This window comes from Lytechinus variegatus, chromosome 4 (genome assembly GCF_018143015.1).
Source record: "Lytechinus variegatus isolate NC3 chromosome 4, Lvar_3.0, whole genome shotgun sequence".
NCBI classification, from domain to species: Eukaryota; Metazoa; Echinodermata; class Echinoidea; order Temnopleuroida; family Toxopneustidae; genus Lytechinus; species Lytechinus variegatus.
The window spans coordinates 37,193,529-37,210,214 of NC_054743.1; the positions used below are offsets into that span (position 1 = coordinate 37,193,529).

The 16,686-nt window shown below is 37.7% G+C and overlaps 1 protein-coding gene across 1 annotated transcript in view; it reads right to left on the reverse strand.

Annotated features, from left to right (window-relative positions):
• Positions 1 to 13,375, reverse strand: part of LOC121413970 (glutamate receptor ionotropic, kainate 2-like) — a 32,999-nt gene extending 19,624 nt beyond the window's left edge. The window contains 1 exon segment of the mRNA XM_041606998.1: positions 13,209 to 13,375. Within this exon segment, the coding sequence (XP_041462932.1) occupies positions 13,209 to 13,356 (148 nt within the window). The 5' untranslated portion in view covers positions 13,357 to 13,375.
• Positions 13,376 to 16,686: the final 3,311 nt, after the last annotated feature.

A 16,686-nucleotide genomic window follows, 5' to 3' on the forward strand; every position in this document is an offset into this window, starting at 1 on the left:
GTATGATGTGGTCTTCTCGCGACACCAACAGGTGTGAGTTTTAACGCCCTATTACTATCTAAGTTAGATATGAACTTACTCTACACGGTGACACACATGAACGAAATTTACAGACATGAACTGAGATGGTATCGGAGTTCAGAACTATACATGTTCATCCATCACCACACAAGCGAGGCAAATTAACTATCTTGTGGGATCTGGTTGGAGATTTCGAAAATAGTGGGGAAGGGGCAAACTTGTTCCCCTCTTCTTTCGTAAACTCATCTTTTGTAAACATGTATTAAAGAAGTAATGGCCCGCCAATGCAAGTGAATGGAAGGGGTGTTCGAAACTGGGATTAATACAACTTCATGAGAAGCCTTTTACAAACCAACAGCTTCAATAAAAACAGATAGCAGAACATTGACAGAGAAATTACATACTCGCTCTCCCTCCCCCCTCGATATATATTAAAATATATTCTTTATAATGGTGTTGGTGTTAAAATGTTCAAGCCTCATGGAATTTCATAGACCAAATATTAACAGGATAACTTATTCACCCCAATACAATATTTAATGTTAGCTCTCTAATTCGTTGAGATTCCTAAAAAAAAAAACACAGAGAGCATGTGGATTGATAGTTGGCTGGCTATACTATTATTTGATGATGCAAAAGTAAAGGAGAGAACGTTAAGGTAATAGTAGATAAGCAATTGTGCAAGTGCAATTAGCTCTCCCGGAAGTCGCTCATCAATTTAATGTAAAGATGCGCGCAAACCGCCGCGAAGCGGCGCGGCGCGCCGATGTGAATTTATAAGAGTCTCAATTAGTCAAACCAATCCTGGAAATGAGAAAGGGAAACCGTAATCCATTCTTGTGACAGAACCACGTTATTTCTACAAAGGTTATGTTTTTAAGAAAAGCCAAGCAAAATACTACATGGTCCTTTATTAACCAAATAAACATATATCAATCTCAATAAGACTTGATGTGAACAGTATATTGCACAGATAAAATGCCATCAACAGGGGCAGTACCAGAATATTTTAATGTTTCATGGGGGAGGATGAACTAGATGACAAAAATGTGATGTCGCCAATGAACTATAATATATCAGAGAAAATATCATAGGACATTGGCACTCTCACAACGTTCGCTTTGGGTTTATGGCTTGTCTACATGCGCGCTAGATGGCATTTCAGATGTCTTTATCTATACAGGCAGGTGACCAATCAATCCTTCCAAAATACGAATCAATATATACACTTCTTAGGTTGACTATTACAATGATAACAAATCTCCCTTCTTGGTCACCATATAATATTTATGAGAACAAAGATAGAATCTATCAAGATCCTGTATCCTCAAATCACCTCGGGCCCTGCACGTCTACAGCCATGACATCAGACCTTTGACTTTGATGATGGATATCCTCTTCCAGATTGTAAAATGTTTAGAGAGTGAAAACTTAAACGCTGATATAATTGTTAACGGACAGTACTGAGGCTTTGTCTTGGATCAAAGTGTGGGAGAGAACAACCGATATAAAAGCATTTTACCCCTGCAAAACTGGTCATGCCTATGCATTAGTATTTCTCATTGTTGCTTCACCTACGCACGTTATAAATTCAGGGTGAAAATTATATTTCAAACGATTACAATTGCCATTTTTGTACCTTGGTTACAAGGCCTTGAGAGAACCGTGTATCTCTATAATTCTACATTTATTGATAAAACTAAACATCCGAGAAAAGCGAAATGAATGATTAAAATCCTTTGCCACCTTGTCATCCCGGTCGAGTTCGACCTACATGATGCCAACTGGAGTAGTAAAGCTATTGCAATGTAACGGACAGACCGAACAAATGTAACTAGAAAATAATAATCAATGTGGAAACATTTCGACCATAATGAATTGAAAAAGAGGATTCCATTACGATAAGGACATAGAAGGATAGCTACATAATTGAAATCTTAGATTATAGAATTTAGTATGCTTTTGATGGAGACCAGAAAGGGGGGGTGAGTCTGAAATCATTCTTAAGTACCTAACAATCTAAACTTTGACACTCTTCATAGGATCCCTATCTCGATGTTAATCATTATCTATCCTATTCTCAGGCTACGGACAACACGGTGCACATCATACATGTCATACATGTCATAAGAAACTAAAAGATGGTCTATACATCATCTTATACACAAGGCCAAAATCATACTCATTGATGTTGGCCCGAGTCTATTTAGCAATCATAACATGACACTTTAATGATTGTCCTGTGTAGAGTATTCTCAAGCACGACTTTAGACAGTCAATGAATTCCCTGACATGCCTTCCTATCGATAGCGTCTCCCTGTTAATCGATAGCCGAAGAGGGCTCGTTCTTGAGGCGTCTGATCTGGTGTAAGGTGCATATGACCTTTACAGATATGGGTGAAACTTGTAAAATATTCCCTGGGAGAGTGGCAATCTAGATCATTGGTATCACAGGGAGTCGATCTGTGAAACGTCCGAGAAATGAAATTTGGGTGACGGTTTTCCGCAAACTTAACGTCACATTTCGATTTTATGGCTAAATAATGTGACGTCATGAAATGTCGAGGCGAAAGAAGTTGTTGCCTTTGGGAGACATGTGGCTTGGGCCCTTTATGGACTTTGAAATTGTGATACAACGAATGACGCATCTTATTATCTAGCGTTTGGAGATGTTTCCCTTTCGATTTCTCCTTCTAAACCTCCATCAACCACAACAGAAAAACAGAATATCACACCCTCTCACACACTTTCTCTCTCCATCAGACGTCTTGCTTTGGAGTCTCTCCATGAGAGTCACTGTCCCTCAGAACTGTATACATACAATCATAATCATCGTCTCACCCGCTTTAATTATGTTAATCCTTTCGTTCATTTTTTCTGTTTTGTTATTTTAACTTATGTTGTCTCCTTTTGTGCTAAAACCATGACAACTACTTTCACTTCTCATTTTCTCAACCTCATTTCTACAGGATGAATACCCATTCCATTCCTGGGATTCCTTTTTGATTATTCATTCTTTTACCAATGAGGCCTTTCATTCTTGCCTTTGGGAACTGTAATGTCGGATGAGAAGTCACGGAAACCCTTATCATCGATTCATTGATTTCATGAGGAAGGATGTTTTCATCTACCTGCACATGTTTTCCTAAGCACTCATGACTTTTTGGTATTTCTGAAGTTGTTGTTTTTAAAGATATTGAAAAATAAAAAGCAAATTGTGAGCATTGCTTTATGACACAATTTATTCGAATTTATAAATGTTTATTTCCTTTTAAAAAAGAAAACCCTCCTGCTTTATACCAGTTTGCGTTTGAAGAGATCAAGATCGCAACTTTTATTAGATGACTGGTGAATTCTTTCTTGATGGGAAAATTATATTCAGGATTTTGTATCCTTCTTGTCTATAGGGGTAGCCATTGTCATTTTTTTTCTAGGGGAGGGGTATGTAATGTGAGCATGAATTTTCATATGCGGGGAACGAAACCACAGAGCTGATTAAAAAAATGCTTTATTTACTCTATTATTTTTATTACGGAGGATCTAGTTTACACTATCTGTCATATTTCCTGAAAAGTTGCGTTACAAAAAGTACTTTTACACAATTTTTGATGGACAGTGGAAGAGATTGCTTGGCCGTTCGAGTGCGAGTGTTTTATGTGCGTGATCGGTGGGAGTGCGAGTGTGGGTGTCAAGTGTGTGTATGTATAAAATTAGCCGTTTTTTACATGGGCGCGCCTGTTCAGTGTCATTATGGATTCACATCGTGTCAGGTGGTGGGATTATAAACTAATTACGAACCGACGGGGCAGTGTGAAAGAGGTCAGAAAAGGCTTATTGTGAGAGAAAACACAGAGAAAGAAGGTGGAATGTCTAATTTACAGAAGGCATCGAAGACGAAGAAAAGGCAGGACGTAAACATAGATGACAGATTGAAAAAAAATACACGTACGCCCATCATAGTCATGATAACAAATCAATACACAAGAAGGAAATGAAATGAGAGAGAGAGATAGAGAGAGAGGGGGTGGAAAGAATGGATTAGATCCATGAAATAAAACCTATGGACATCATAATGAAATAAAATATTTTTTACAAGTAAATGAAATAAAGTATCACGCATGAAATAAACCTTACCCCTCTACCCTTGGTTGTTGTTTGTGCGTGTGTTTATTAGGCGGATGCTTTTAGACGTCTGGTCGAATTTAACGAATTGTTGAATTTTCATAATGTGTCTCCGGAATAGACGTTTGAATTATATATCTGCAGTCCAAATATAAATTGATTTAGGATTGACTGTCATATTACTTCAATCACTTTATACACCGGTAACTTTCCTCCCCCAATGGGCATTGAAATATAAATTGGCTGCCAAACAATTTTTCTCGCCAAAATAATGGTCTTGGTCATTAATGTAGAAGGTAATTTGTGCACAAAATTTAAGCTGACGCATGAAGTAGAGGTTTCTTTATATTATTTCATCTAGAACAATATTACAAATATATGCTCTATATATATTTGTTTTGAGTGTCTGTTTATGACTTTCAGCACTCCTGAAAATCAAAAATTTCCCTTGAGACTTCTCGCTGGATTGCGAAAAATGGGCATTATATGAGGCGAAAACCAAGATGCAGTGATATCATGAAACATAATCGGACCATGCTTATCTTTATACCATTTAAAAATTCTGCAAGCACTAAATGAGGCTAATGCCATACCATTTCTAGCCACAACCTCACGTGCAACTGCATCGATATTTGATGCAATTGATTACTTAAATATTTGTAAGTCTGCATGCCCCCCCAAAAAAAAAAACAACAACATTGTTTCCAATATTTCAAATGAATTCTTTTAACAATTTCACTCTTTAAAAATAAATATATTGAATGAAATCAATGTTAACTCTGATTAATCATAATGCCCCTTTTATAATCAATAATACAATTACATGGTCTTTATTTCATAACTTTTAATGTTTCGGGGGCACTAAGAAGTAAACATCCATCAAATTGAATGCCAGTAAAATATCGCATGGTTTCTTATAATATTGATTGAATTTTGTCTTTCTCTATGTTAAGGCGCTGTCACACCTTGGCGTTTTAGACAGCGTATGCCCGACGTATCAAAATTTCTCTAAAACGTCGGCATACGCTGAACTTTGTTGTTGTTTTTTTTCAACTCTGGGCGTATACTTAGCGTATTCATAACGAGTTGGACGTACACATAACGTATTAGTAACTTATATCGAACGCTTCGTTAACTTATAAGTAACGTATTCCAACGAATGCTTAGCGTATTGCTGGCGTACACAACTTATGCCCTACGATAGCCTAACGTAAGGCGCTGTCACACCTTGGCGTTTTAGACAGCGTATGCCCGACGTATGAGGAATTTGGCGAATACGCTGGCGTACGTCGAATACGTTACGGGTAAGTTTTGCATACGTTGAGAGTACGCTAAAACACGCTGGTATACGTCGTCATACGGCGAGGTCGTCGAAAAATTTTGTGCAAGCACAAAATTTTTCGACGTATGCCAGCGTATGGCTCATACGTCCCGCATACGCCATGTACGCGGGCCATAAGTTGTAGGCAAGTTACGCGATCGTTGATACACGTTGACACACGTTACTCGTAAGTTACTCATAAGTCGATGTACGTCGAGATAATGTCCAGCGTACCCTAAAACTTACTTCTAACCTATGAGTAACGTGCTTTGAACGTATGTGTAACTTAACTCCAACGTATATTGACGTATGAAGACGTGCTCCGGATGACAACAAAACTTACTGAACGTGTTTATAACTTACATCTACCGTATAATGGCGTATTGACAACGTTTATAGGAATTGGTATACAAAGGTGGGGTTCACAGGAGTTTTCTTCGGCATGGCGGTGGTGTTGATACGGTGATGTATCGTGCGGTTATGATTTGAATAGTCGAGGGCAGCCTTTTTATAGGCTATGACACGTGTTCGTCAGCGATACGCTGCCGCGCGCGGTACCTGTAAGTTATAAACACGTTCAGTATTGTTTTGTGGTCGTCCGAGCACGTCTTCATGCGTCAATATACGTTGGAGTTAAGTTACACATACGTTCAAAGCACGTTATAGGTTAGAATTAAGTTTTAGGGTACGCTGGACATTATCTCGACGTACATCGACTTATGAGTAACTTACGAGTAACGCGTGTCAACGTGTATCAACGATCGCGTAACTTGCCTACAACTTATGACCCGCGTATGCGGGACGTATGAGCCATACGTTGGCATACGTCGAAAAATTTTGTGCTTGCACAAAATTTTTCGACGACCTCGCCGCATGACGGCGTATACCAGCGTGTTTTAGCGTACTCTCAACGTATGCAAAACTTACCCGTAACGTATTCGACGTACGCCAGCGTATTCGCCAAATTCCTCATACGTCGGACATACGCTGTCTAAAACGCCAAGGTGTGACAGCGCCTTTAGACTATCCTTCAGAGCGTCATGTCGAGCCTCTCTCAACATTTCTCGAAATACGGAAAGGGCAAAGCGAGAATAGGGATGGTAATATCTAACCAAACCTTGTCCGATTGCGTCAATTTATTTTAAGGCTGTGTGCCCGCCTTAACGTGATTGCTCTTTGTTTGCCTTTTCATGTGCCAAAACGGCGAGGGGTGTTTTACAAATAAAGCGACCGACACCAGCTACTGACGTCTGCTCAAATCATGAGTCGGTCCAAAAACAAGCACATGCCGTGTATACAGTACGGCCAACAAAAATTGAAAACCGTTTTCAGAGATAGATATCACAAATATCAAATATGTTTGTACTATAAATTTGATACTCATGGCAAGAGTTATAATCTCATTTCTAATATAAAACCAAAAGCTCAGCAAATCGTTCACGCATGGCAGATTACAAACAATACTGAGGCATATCGAAAACGATTTGCGCAGAAACTCACGCGTGAATCTGAATCATTTCTCATGTTAGGGATCAGTGAGAGAATCTTCGTGAAAAACCACGTTCATCGTATCAAGAACTAATTTGTCCTATATTTATGCGCAACCTGGTTTTAACGTTGAAATTGAATTAATGCGTGAAGTGTTTGTTACATATATCTATCAGGGATATAAAAGAAGAATTGAATTATATGATTATGTACATTAAATACCGTAATTCATTCGCCTTAGAAGAAGAAAAAACATGGAATTCTCGGTTTCCTCTTTTCTGTGAATAAGTTTGTTACTATAAGTACCATTTGTCGCGCACCGACACTGCAATCTACGCCCTGTTTTATATCGCAAGTTCCTGGTAAAAATCGAAAAATATTTCAGTGTTTGCGGAATACTATGTAGGTGTGCCTCAAGTGATATGTGAACGTTCTTTAAAGCCAAACGAGGCCTTTTTGGCTGCCGTTTCATTTACTCCTGGTAGACCAAGATAGGGTTAAAACATGAATTGAGACTTGGAGTTTGTTCAGCATTGAAAACGAGAAAGAGAAAGAGAAGAAAAGAGTAGATGAAAATAATGTAAAAGAGTATTTCGTTTATATCCATAGTCTGCCCTTTTTTCATATTCTTTCCAGCTCATCTGAAATATGTCCAGGGACCCATCATGCACTGTTTATCGTTAGAAATGGAAATTGAATTCGATGATTCGGAAGGCGGAATGCCTGCCTGTTTTAATAAAAAGTGGGTCACTATGAGAGACAGTCCCCTAAAAATATTTCTTACATGTACAATCATTTCGGATGAAACCAAGATAAGCTACTTGGACCTTCAAGTAAATATAGGTATGCACATTTTAAATTCTAGTTTTACATGATTTTGCTTTTAGTTTTTTTTTGTCCGGTGTACATGAAAGATATGCCCCACGAACTGTTGGTTGTTAACACTGAATGATAGCGTTGTTTATGGACCTTGTAGAGTTGGTGTTAGCATTGTCACATGCGTGCCTTTCGAAGGATATACTGATAACTAATGATACACCGAATTATTCTTTGTAAAGGATTTTCAAACGAAGTATCTACAAAGAATATAACAACATAATCAATACAAAATTGCAAATGAATCAAGAGAATACTACCATACACGTTACTACATTATATTTTACGGCGCCTTTTTCTGAGGAGTGGTATATTTCCACTTTATCTGTTCGGCTTTTTTGTCTTCTTTGCGGCTAATAATCAGTTTTCTATAAAAAAAACAATAAATGTTATGTTTTGTTTGGTTTGCTTGGCGACATGCAGGGTTTTCAGTGACGTACACGTATGTAGCAAACCCTTCCCAAAATTTATTTCTCTTTCTTGAATTTATTTAATTTCTTTTTAAAGGGCTTGCCATACGCCCGCGTCGCTGAAAACCACATGCGTCTCGACAACCAACTCATTCAATAGCTTATTTTGACAAACCTAAATCATTTTTTAAATCATTTTTTGGTGTCATGGACGAAGTAATTCCAGTCATTTCATAATGCATTGATTGTGTCCTCCCACAAGAACTTATTATTAGATTTGGCAGTTGTAGGTGAAAATATGTCAGTATTGAAATTGTGTCATTCTTGGTAGTAAATGACGTCCCTTCCCTATCGCGTTCCCATACCTTTCAATTATTTGACGATGGGTGAATCTCATATCTGTCAGGGTGATCGAGGAAGTAAGGGTGTAATCTGGACGCAATCTAGGTTAAAATGAGAGTTGGAAACTTAAGCCAATGCCAATCACGCCTTCTCTCTCTATCCCCTCTTCCCCTCTTTCTCTCATTTATCTATCTCCCTGCCTCCCTTTATACCCCCATCTCCCCCTCTCTCTGTCTCTTTCTCTTCCCCTGTCATTCTTTCATCTTGCCCTCTCCTCTTGTTCTCCTCTCTTCATGCTCTTTATCAATCTAAGTTGCACTTATTAGTCTCTCTTTTGATAACCTCGTCATCATTTTTTCTGTTCTATCAAGATTCTCATTTATTTCATCTTTCCTGTAAATGCTAGTTTTGGTAACGATATCAAAATGAGTTCGTACAGAATCCAATGAAATGACCACCAAAGTGTCTGTTTGTATAAATAAAACGCATGTGCCAAAGAAATCTGGAAGAAATTGTGTAATTGCTGAGAAATCAGCAAATAAGCACAGGAATCGGGTAGGGCGTCGGGCCCGACGCCCTAAGCAATGATTATACATTGTCCCACGTGCGCTTATCTGTGTTGGGGATCTTCGGTGTGAACATTTTTCAGCGTAGATTTCAAGATTTCACAAAGTTCAGTTAATGTAACTGTACCAGATCTAGATCCTCGATGATATACTGACAATTAAGCCTTGTTTTACAGACTTTCTCATGAAATCAGTGTTTACTGCAACTACTGGAATTTCTCTTTAAGGTTTGCCACACGAATTATGTAAATGACACTGTACGCTTTAAACTATAGGTTACATGCTTAATACTTTTTTTCTCTCTTGTTAAAATCCGGTAATGAATAGCGAACGGTAGCACTTTTTTTAAGAATCTGATGAATCGTAACACATCCCCTGATAAAAAAGCGCTCTTTTCAGCTTTGATTCCAAACCTTTTCTCTCTCTCTCTCTCTCTCCCTCTCTCTCTCTCTCTCTCTCCCTCCCTCACTTGTAGTATTCGCTGTCGTGTCGCGATAGAGGGATGATGGATGGGCATACTGCTAATCCCCGTGTTATGGAAGCTATCTTCAGTGAACAGATCCCTTTGATGCTCCGCCGTGCCCCCATCCATCATGGTCGTCGGCATCTATCCTGCACCTGTATCTATAGTATACCAGTCATACAGGTGCAGCTCACTCGTACCCCAGACACCGAACCTATTTCCTGATCCCCATTAATGGCGGTAAAACTTCATCCCTGCTCTCACTCTACCCCATATACCCAAATTGAGCGTGATGGTTATTATAGTACAGCAATGCAATTACCCTCTTAGCTCAGATATAGCTATACAATCGATGTTTCGAAGCTGAATTTTTCAGGTTCAGACAATATATAAGACTAAGATGGCATAATAGTCGTGATAACCTTAATGCGGCAAAAATGAAACAATGGTGCATTTTTAAGGTCCAGTCTCATCTTTGACTGGAGTATAATTCGTGGGGCTATTAAGAATATTGCTATCAGACTGATGTGTTTCTTTTTTTTTTTTTGGGGGGGGGGAAAGAATCAAGATGAGAAGTGAGATGAGGTAATGTATAACTTTGTGGGGATAAGGAACAGTAAGTCAATATACTGCATTCAGCTCATGACTTCAGGCGGTTACGTTCATGAGTACACTGAATATTAGAAAATTATTCAATTAATAAAAACTGGAAAAATCTGCTGTCCCAGTCCACCAACTTTCGACAAAGACCTCTCGGCTGTCCATAGTAATTTGACTTGCATTTTCAAAGGGATTTGTGCGTTGTACAAAGCGTCTGCGATGTGATTGCAATACTCTTTATAGGTCAAGTCCACCTCAGAAATATGTTGATTTGAATCAATAGAGAAAAATCAGACAAGCACAATGCTGAAAATTTCATCAAAATCGGATGTAAAATAAGAAAGTTATGACATTTCAAAGTTTCGCTTATTTTCAACAAAATAGTTATATGAACGAGCCAGTTACATCCAAATGAGAGAGTCGATGATGTCACACACTCACTATTTCTTTTGTTTTTTATTGTTTGAATTATACAATATTTCAATTTTTACGAATTTGACGATTAGGACCTCCTTGCCTGAAGCACAAAATGTTAAAATAATGGAATTCCACGTGTTCAGGGAGGAATGAAACTTCATTTCACATGACAATGACGAGAAAATGACAATATTTCATATTTCATATAATGAAATACAAAAGAAATAGTGAGTGAGTGATGTCATCAACTCTCTCTTTTGGATGTAACTGGCTCGTTCATATAACTATTTTGTTGAAAATAAGCGAAACTTTAAAATGCCATAACTTTCTTATTTTACATCCGATTTTGATGAAATTTTCAGTGTTATGCTTGTTGAATTTTTCTCTTTTTATTCAAATCAGTTTTTGTTGGGGTGGTCTTGTCCTTTAAGAGAAATTAGAGTCGGTACGGTGAAGAAAAAAATGCACTTGACATGCTTGATACACTACATCTACATGTCTTGCTCTACTGAATAAGGTAGTAGGCCCTACTTATTTATAGCGGGTGCTTTCCCGTACCGTAATGCAAAGTCCCTATTAATGCAATCTAAATGATTGCTTTAATGGCTTGATTTTGTTTGCTTCATATTGAACAAGTACGTTATAGGGACCATGGCTGGAATTAATAGTTGCATGATTGCATTGGAATGCCAGCCAACGCTTAAAGTTTCATGAAACTGCATTGCCAAATATTCAAAGGACACAGAGACTCATGTTGATTGAGTATTCTTTATAATATGCATTCTGAAGCAAAGGTATTCCAAGTACGGTATTTTCTGCATTGTGACGTCATTTTCCACCTGTTCACATCGATCAAAACGCTTCATTTTTCTATAATTTTACATTCAGCGTATCTAGTAGATCGTATGCGTCATTTCGACGGATAAGGCAATCTGGAGTAAATTAAGGACATATTAAAGAAATCACTTTTTTTTCTTGAACTTAACCTTAAAGGTATTGCTTAACTTTGTGAGCAGCCGATTTAAAAAAATTATCAAGCCAAGATGAAACATGTGTACAAGTGCATGTATTCTAACTAATAACCCCTGAAAACAACTATTATTGAGAATGAAAAGCTAAAACTACAATACAAACCCCGATTTTCAAATAGGTGTCTTATAGACGCCTAAATAGTACACCTAAGTGTATTGGATGAAAGTAAGATGGTGTTTCCGGTCACTTTATATTTCAATTTTTGAAGCACTAAATAATTATTTTTGAACGCAATTTTTCCTGGGCTTAATTTTTGTAACATATCACAGACACAGGTGACAAGTGTGACCTTCTAGCTCAGATTTTTAAAGTAACACCAAAGTTAACCAATCACTTTAACCATTACTTTGTGCTGATATTGGAGCCCACATGTCCCCTTAAATCTGAAAGCAATTTTAAGACAATTTCAATTGCTTTGTGCGTCTCAATATCAACGTAGTTAAAGGACAGGTATGTGGGGGTATTGCTCAACTGAATTGAAAAATGCGAAATGATAACACATGGATATCAAAGTATAATTATCATTTTTAGATACGGAGTAGCCTGGGTTGCCAATTACAAAATGGCTTTCACAAGGGTTTTGTCTATAAATTTTCTCGTCTCGATTAATCCATCAATCCCCTACCCCCCCTGTCAAAATCATTTTGTGTCGACTGGTTAAAATCTCTAATGCATAATGAATACACGTGTATTAATGATTAATTCGAGGTAATGATCTGCTAAGAGAATAGTTGGAATTTAAATACAACTGTAAACTTAGTAAGTATTCAATTTTGGGGCGTCAACGTCGTTTCAGATAAATTAGTTTATAGATTCTGCATATATTAAAGTATTATTGATATGATCTATATTATTATCCACTATAATTCACATTTCATAAATCCAGATTAGGATGAGCTCTACCTACAATTCATACTAAACATAAAATTTCATGAATATAATTATGTAGCAACAGCGATGTAATCAAAATTATTGCTGTCGGCATAATTCTGGATTCGTACATTTATATAAACATATTCTAAATAAGCACACAACGATCTTACGAAAACCATCCCTTAATCAATTTGATCGTTGATAAAAATTTGTAATTGCAATGGTATCAACAAATTTGTGCATCTGGAGCTTTTATTCTTTTATATTTCAAGGCATAATTTGAAAGCATCTATATTCCTATTTGTTGTGGTCTTTCTTTGGTGAATTATGGTCTGCCATGAATGATAGAAAGGGTTCGAGAGAGGAAGGGCATTCACCCACGGGAAACCAAGATGAATAGGGATTTGAGTGGGTGATGATGACGGTAACTATATTACGATGGCGATGATGATGATGAAATGGGCTAATCTTACTTTCTATTATAGGCCAATATTTATGATTTTAATATATTTTTTCTTAAACCATTATAGGTGCAGCCATTGAACATGGGGTCAGTAGACAAACATTTTTTTAAAGCAGCTCTGAGAATAGCAACTTTATTTTGCCCAAACAGTGTTGTCCATTGGGAATTAATGCGAATGGCATCAAACATTTAAAAGTAAAAAGTCCCAACTCACCTTTATTCGTCGCCTCAAATGTATCATTGCCTTTTACATGCTGTATATCGTAGGTGAGCATACTCATATTTAGCGAAGGGTCGCTTCGAATTTTTGCATTCACCTTCTCTATCGCGAACCGGAAAGCCAGGTCCTCCTTGCTACTCATGCCATCTCTATTAAATATGCCACCTGTTTAAGAAAACAAAAGAACAAAAGTGAGGGATGTATAGCTGTAGCTTTTACCGAAAGTAACATTACGAAAGGGCCCAGTAACTTTCAATGCATATCATATGCATCACCCGAAAACATTGAATACATTTTTTCTTGTGGAATGTTTCATTAGATGTCTCCCAAATGACCACAACACAAGAGAAGAAATGTTGAATAAACATACTAGCTATTAAAAAAACATTCTCGAACTTTAAATGCGTCATAAGAATTTGCTTTGGTCTGTTGAAAGTTTGAACTTTTAATATTGTGACGTAATATCAAGACTTTATCTCTTTTGCAAAGCACAAGTATTTCATCAAATGGCGACAGCTAGCCCACATAGTTCCCCAACGGGTTTCACAGACTGAGAAGGGTGGTCGATAATTTAAGGCCAACTTATTATAGAACTGGTGACATAGTAGAAGAAACAGTGACCTAAATTTTAGTCAAATCATTTCAAAAATTCATATCTGATGGTTTCCAATAGGCATTATAGGGCCCAAGAGTGGTGGGACTCCTAGGAATCAATAGTCAATGATGGTCAACCGGACATTACAAATGTCGATCTATAGGCAAATAAATGATATATTTGAAGAAAAAGCAAGCCCTTGACTTGTTTTGACATAGGTCTCGTTTCCTCATTCCTTATCCTATTTTCCTACACCATTTTGTTTGTGTAATATCTTAATTTGTAAGGTGTTAGGAGCAAATATGAAATTTATATTTCTACATCATATAAACAAACTGAGAAAAATGTCTTTAAATTCGAGCACACCGTTTTAAAGAGGGTCTCATTCTGGGGTCTCATTGCAGGAAGAATTAAAATTAAACGCATCTAAATAAAAGAAAATCAAGCAAAAATTCCAAAGGGCACGATTTTGATAGATTGAAAGTCAATTTGCGTAGGATGCACAGTCGCGTTTGATTGCAGCGTTCTATGTAACGGCCCAAAGAGAGAGGGAGGGGGTAACAAAATGCACACAGACTGGAATCCAGACTAAGTTATTCTGTTTCTTAACACATTTTATCATTCTAAGCCTACAGGAGAGAAACATTCATTAATTTGATGTGCATGATATATTGTATGAAGGGGGACGATGGATTCTGTCTGATGCAACCATTATTCATTTATTCACCAATGACACATTATCTGTTACACGGATGTTAGTCAAGCGCACAGATGAGTATTCATAAGACTGTAACATGGAATGGGACGTCTCCATGTCAGAGTTAAGTCCCCATTTCACAGAAATCAAGACCTCTGAAAGACTGCTGTAACCGTTTCAAAAAAAATTGGAGATCATGCATGGAGACCATGAAGACCACTGAAAGATCCATTAGGAATCGTGAAATACCTCGGAGATCTTTGAAAGTTCGTCGATAGACCCTTGAAAGATCAAGCAAGACCTTTGAAAGTTTATATATATATATACATACATATATATATATATATATATATATATATATATGTGTGAAGCTATACATGTACAACAGCTTTGGCAACTCTTTTATTTAAATATTGTAAAGAAATGGATGAAGAGAACAATGGTAGACGTAGCTTAAATCAAGGTTCCCCAGAGCTATCTACCCTTTGGAAAAATTGGTTATGCCGAAAAAATGTCTCTGCCGGGAATCGAACCCGGGCCCCCAGCTTTGAACGCCGGTGCCTTAACCACTAGACCACAGAGACGGGCTAGTGGCTAGGCCGACCGAGATCCGATTGACCGTCAGAAAGACAGATTTTCGACACTATACCAATTACCTTTGTCGGGTGAAGGTGGGTTTTGAACAATGACGGCTTGTCATTGTTCAAAACCCACCTTCACCCGACAAAGGTAATTGGTATAGTGTCGAAAATCTGTCTTTCTGACGGTCAATCGGATCTCGGTCGGCCTAGCCACTAGCCCGTCTCTGTGGTCTAGTGGTTAAGGCACCGGCGTTCAAAGCTGGAGGCCCGGGTTCGATTCCCGGCAGAGACATTTTTTCGGCATAACCAATTTTTCCAAAGGGTAGATAGCTCTGGGGAACCTTGATTTAAGCTACGTCTACCATTGTTCTCTTCATCCATTTCTTTACAATATATATATATATATATATATATATATATATATACAGTGCGTCCCAGAAAAAAAACGAAACCGAGATTTAGCGATCATTTAGCATTACAAGCCTTATTTCAAATGACCAGAACGGTTTTATTTCTTGACCATTTTCTGTAATTTCGGTACCAAATTAGAGAGCAGATATTTAACTTTTCAGAAATGTAGTTTTCTTATTGAAACCCAGATACCCCCCGCCAAATGAGTTTTTGGTATCCTTTCTTCAAATTGTTTTTTCTCACTCATGCGTGAATAAGAAATAACCTAAGTAATATCAGATAAAACAGGAGATTCTAAGCTTTAAATTGGTAGGTCATTTGTCTATTCTATTTATGATTAAGTTATGATAAATGATCGCTAAATCTCGGTTTCGTTTATTCTGGGACGCACTCTCTCTATATATAAATGTGTGTGAAGCTATACATGTACAACAGCCTTGGCAACTCTTTTATTTTAAATATTGTGTAAAGAAATGGATGAAGAGAACAATGGTAGGCGTAGCTTAAATCAAGGTTCCCCAGAGCTATCTACCCTTTGGAAAAATTGGTGATGCCGAAAAAATGTCTCTGCCGGGAATCAAACCCGGGCCCCCGCTTTGAACGCCGGTGCCTTAACCACTAGACCACAATTGTTCTCTTCATCCATTTCTTTACACAATATTTACAATAAAAGAGTTGCCAAGGCTGTTGTACATGTATAGCTTCACACACATTTGTATACTTTCTCCCATACGTGTACTGTATCAAAGCACTAGCTTTGTATCAAAGCAATAGCTTTGATCCAGCTGAGGCATGGCGGCTTGTCATTGTTCACAACCCAACTTCACCCGACAAAGGAAATCATAATTGGTATGGTGTCGAAAATCTGACGGTCAATTGGATCAGGGTCGCCATATCCACTAACCCGTCTCTGTGGTCTAGTGGTTAAGGCACCGGCGTTCAAAGCGGGGGCCCGGGTTCGATTCCCGGCAGAGACATTTTTTCGGCATCACCAATTTTTCCAAAGGGTAGATAGCTCTGGGGAACCTTCATTTAAGCTACGCCTACCATTGTTCTCTTCATCCATTTCTTTACACTATATATCTATCTATCTATATATATATATATATATATATATATATAAAAATAGCATTGGTTCGATTCCAAACTGTTGTTGTTCAACACTTCTCTGGTGTGGATATATACATG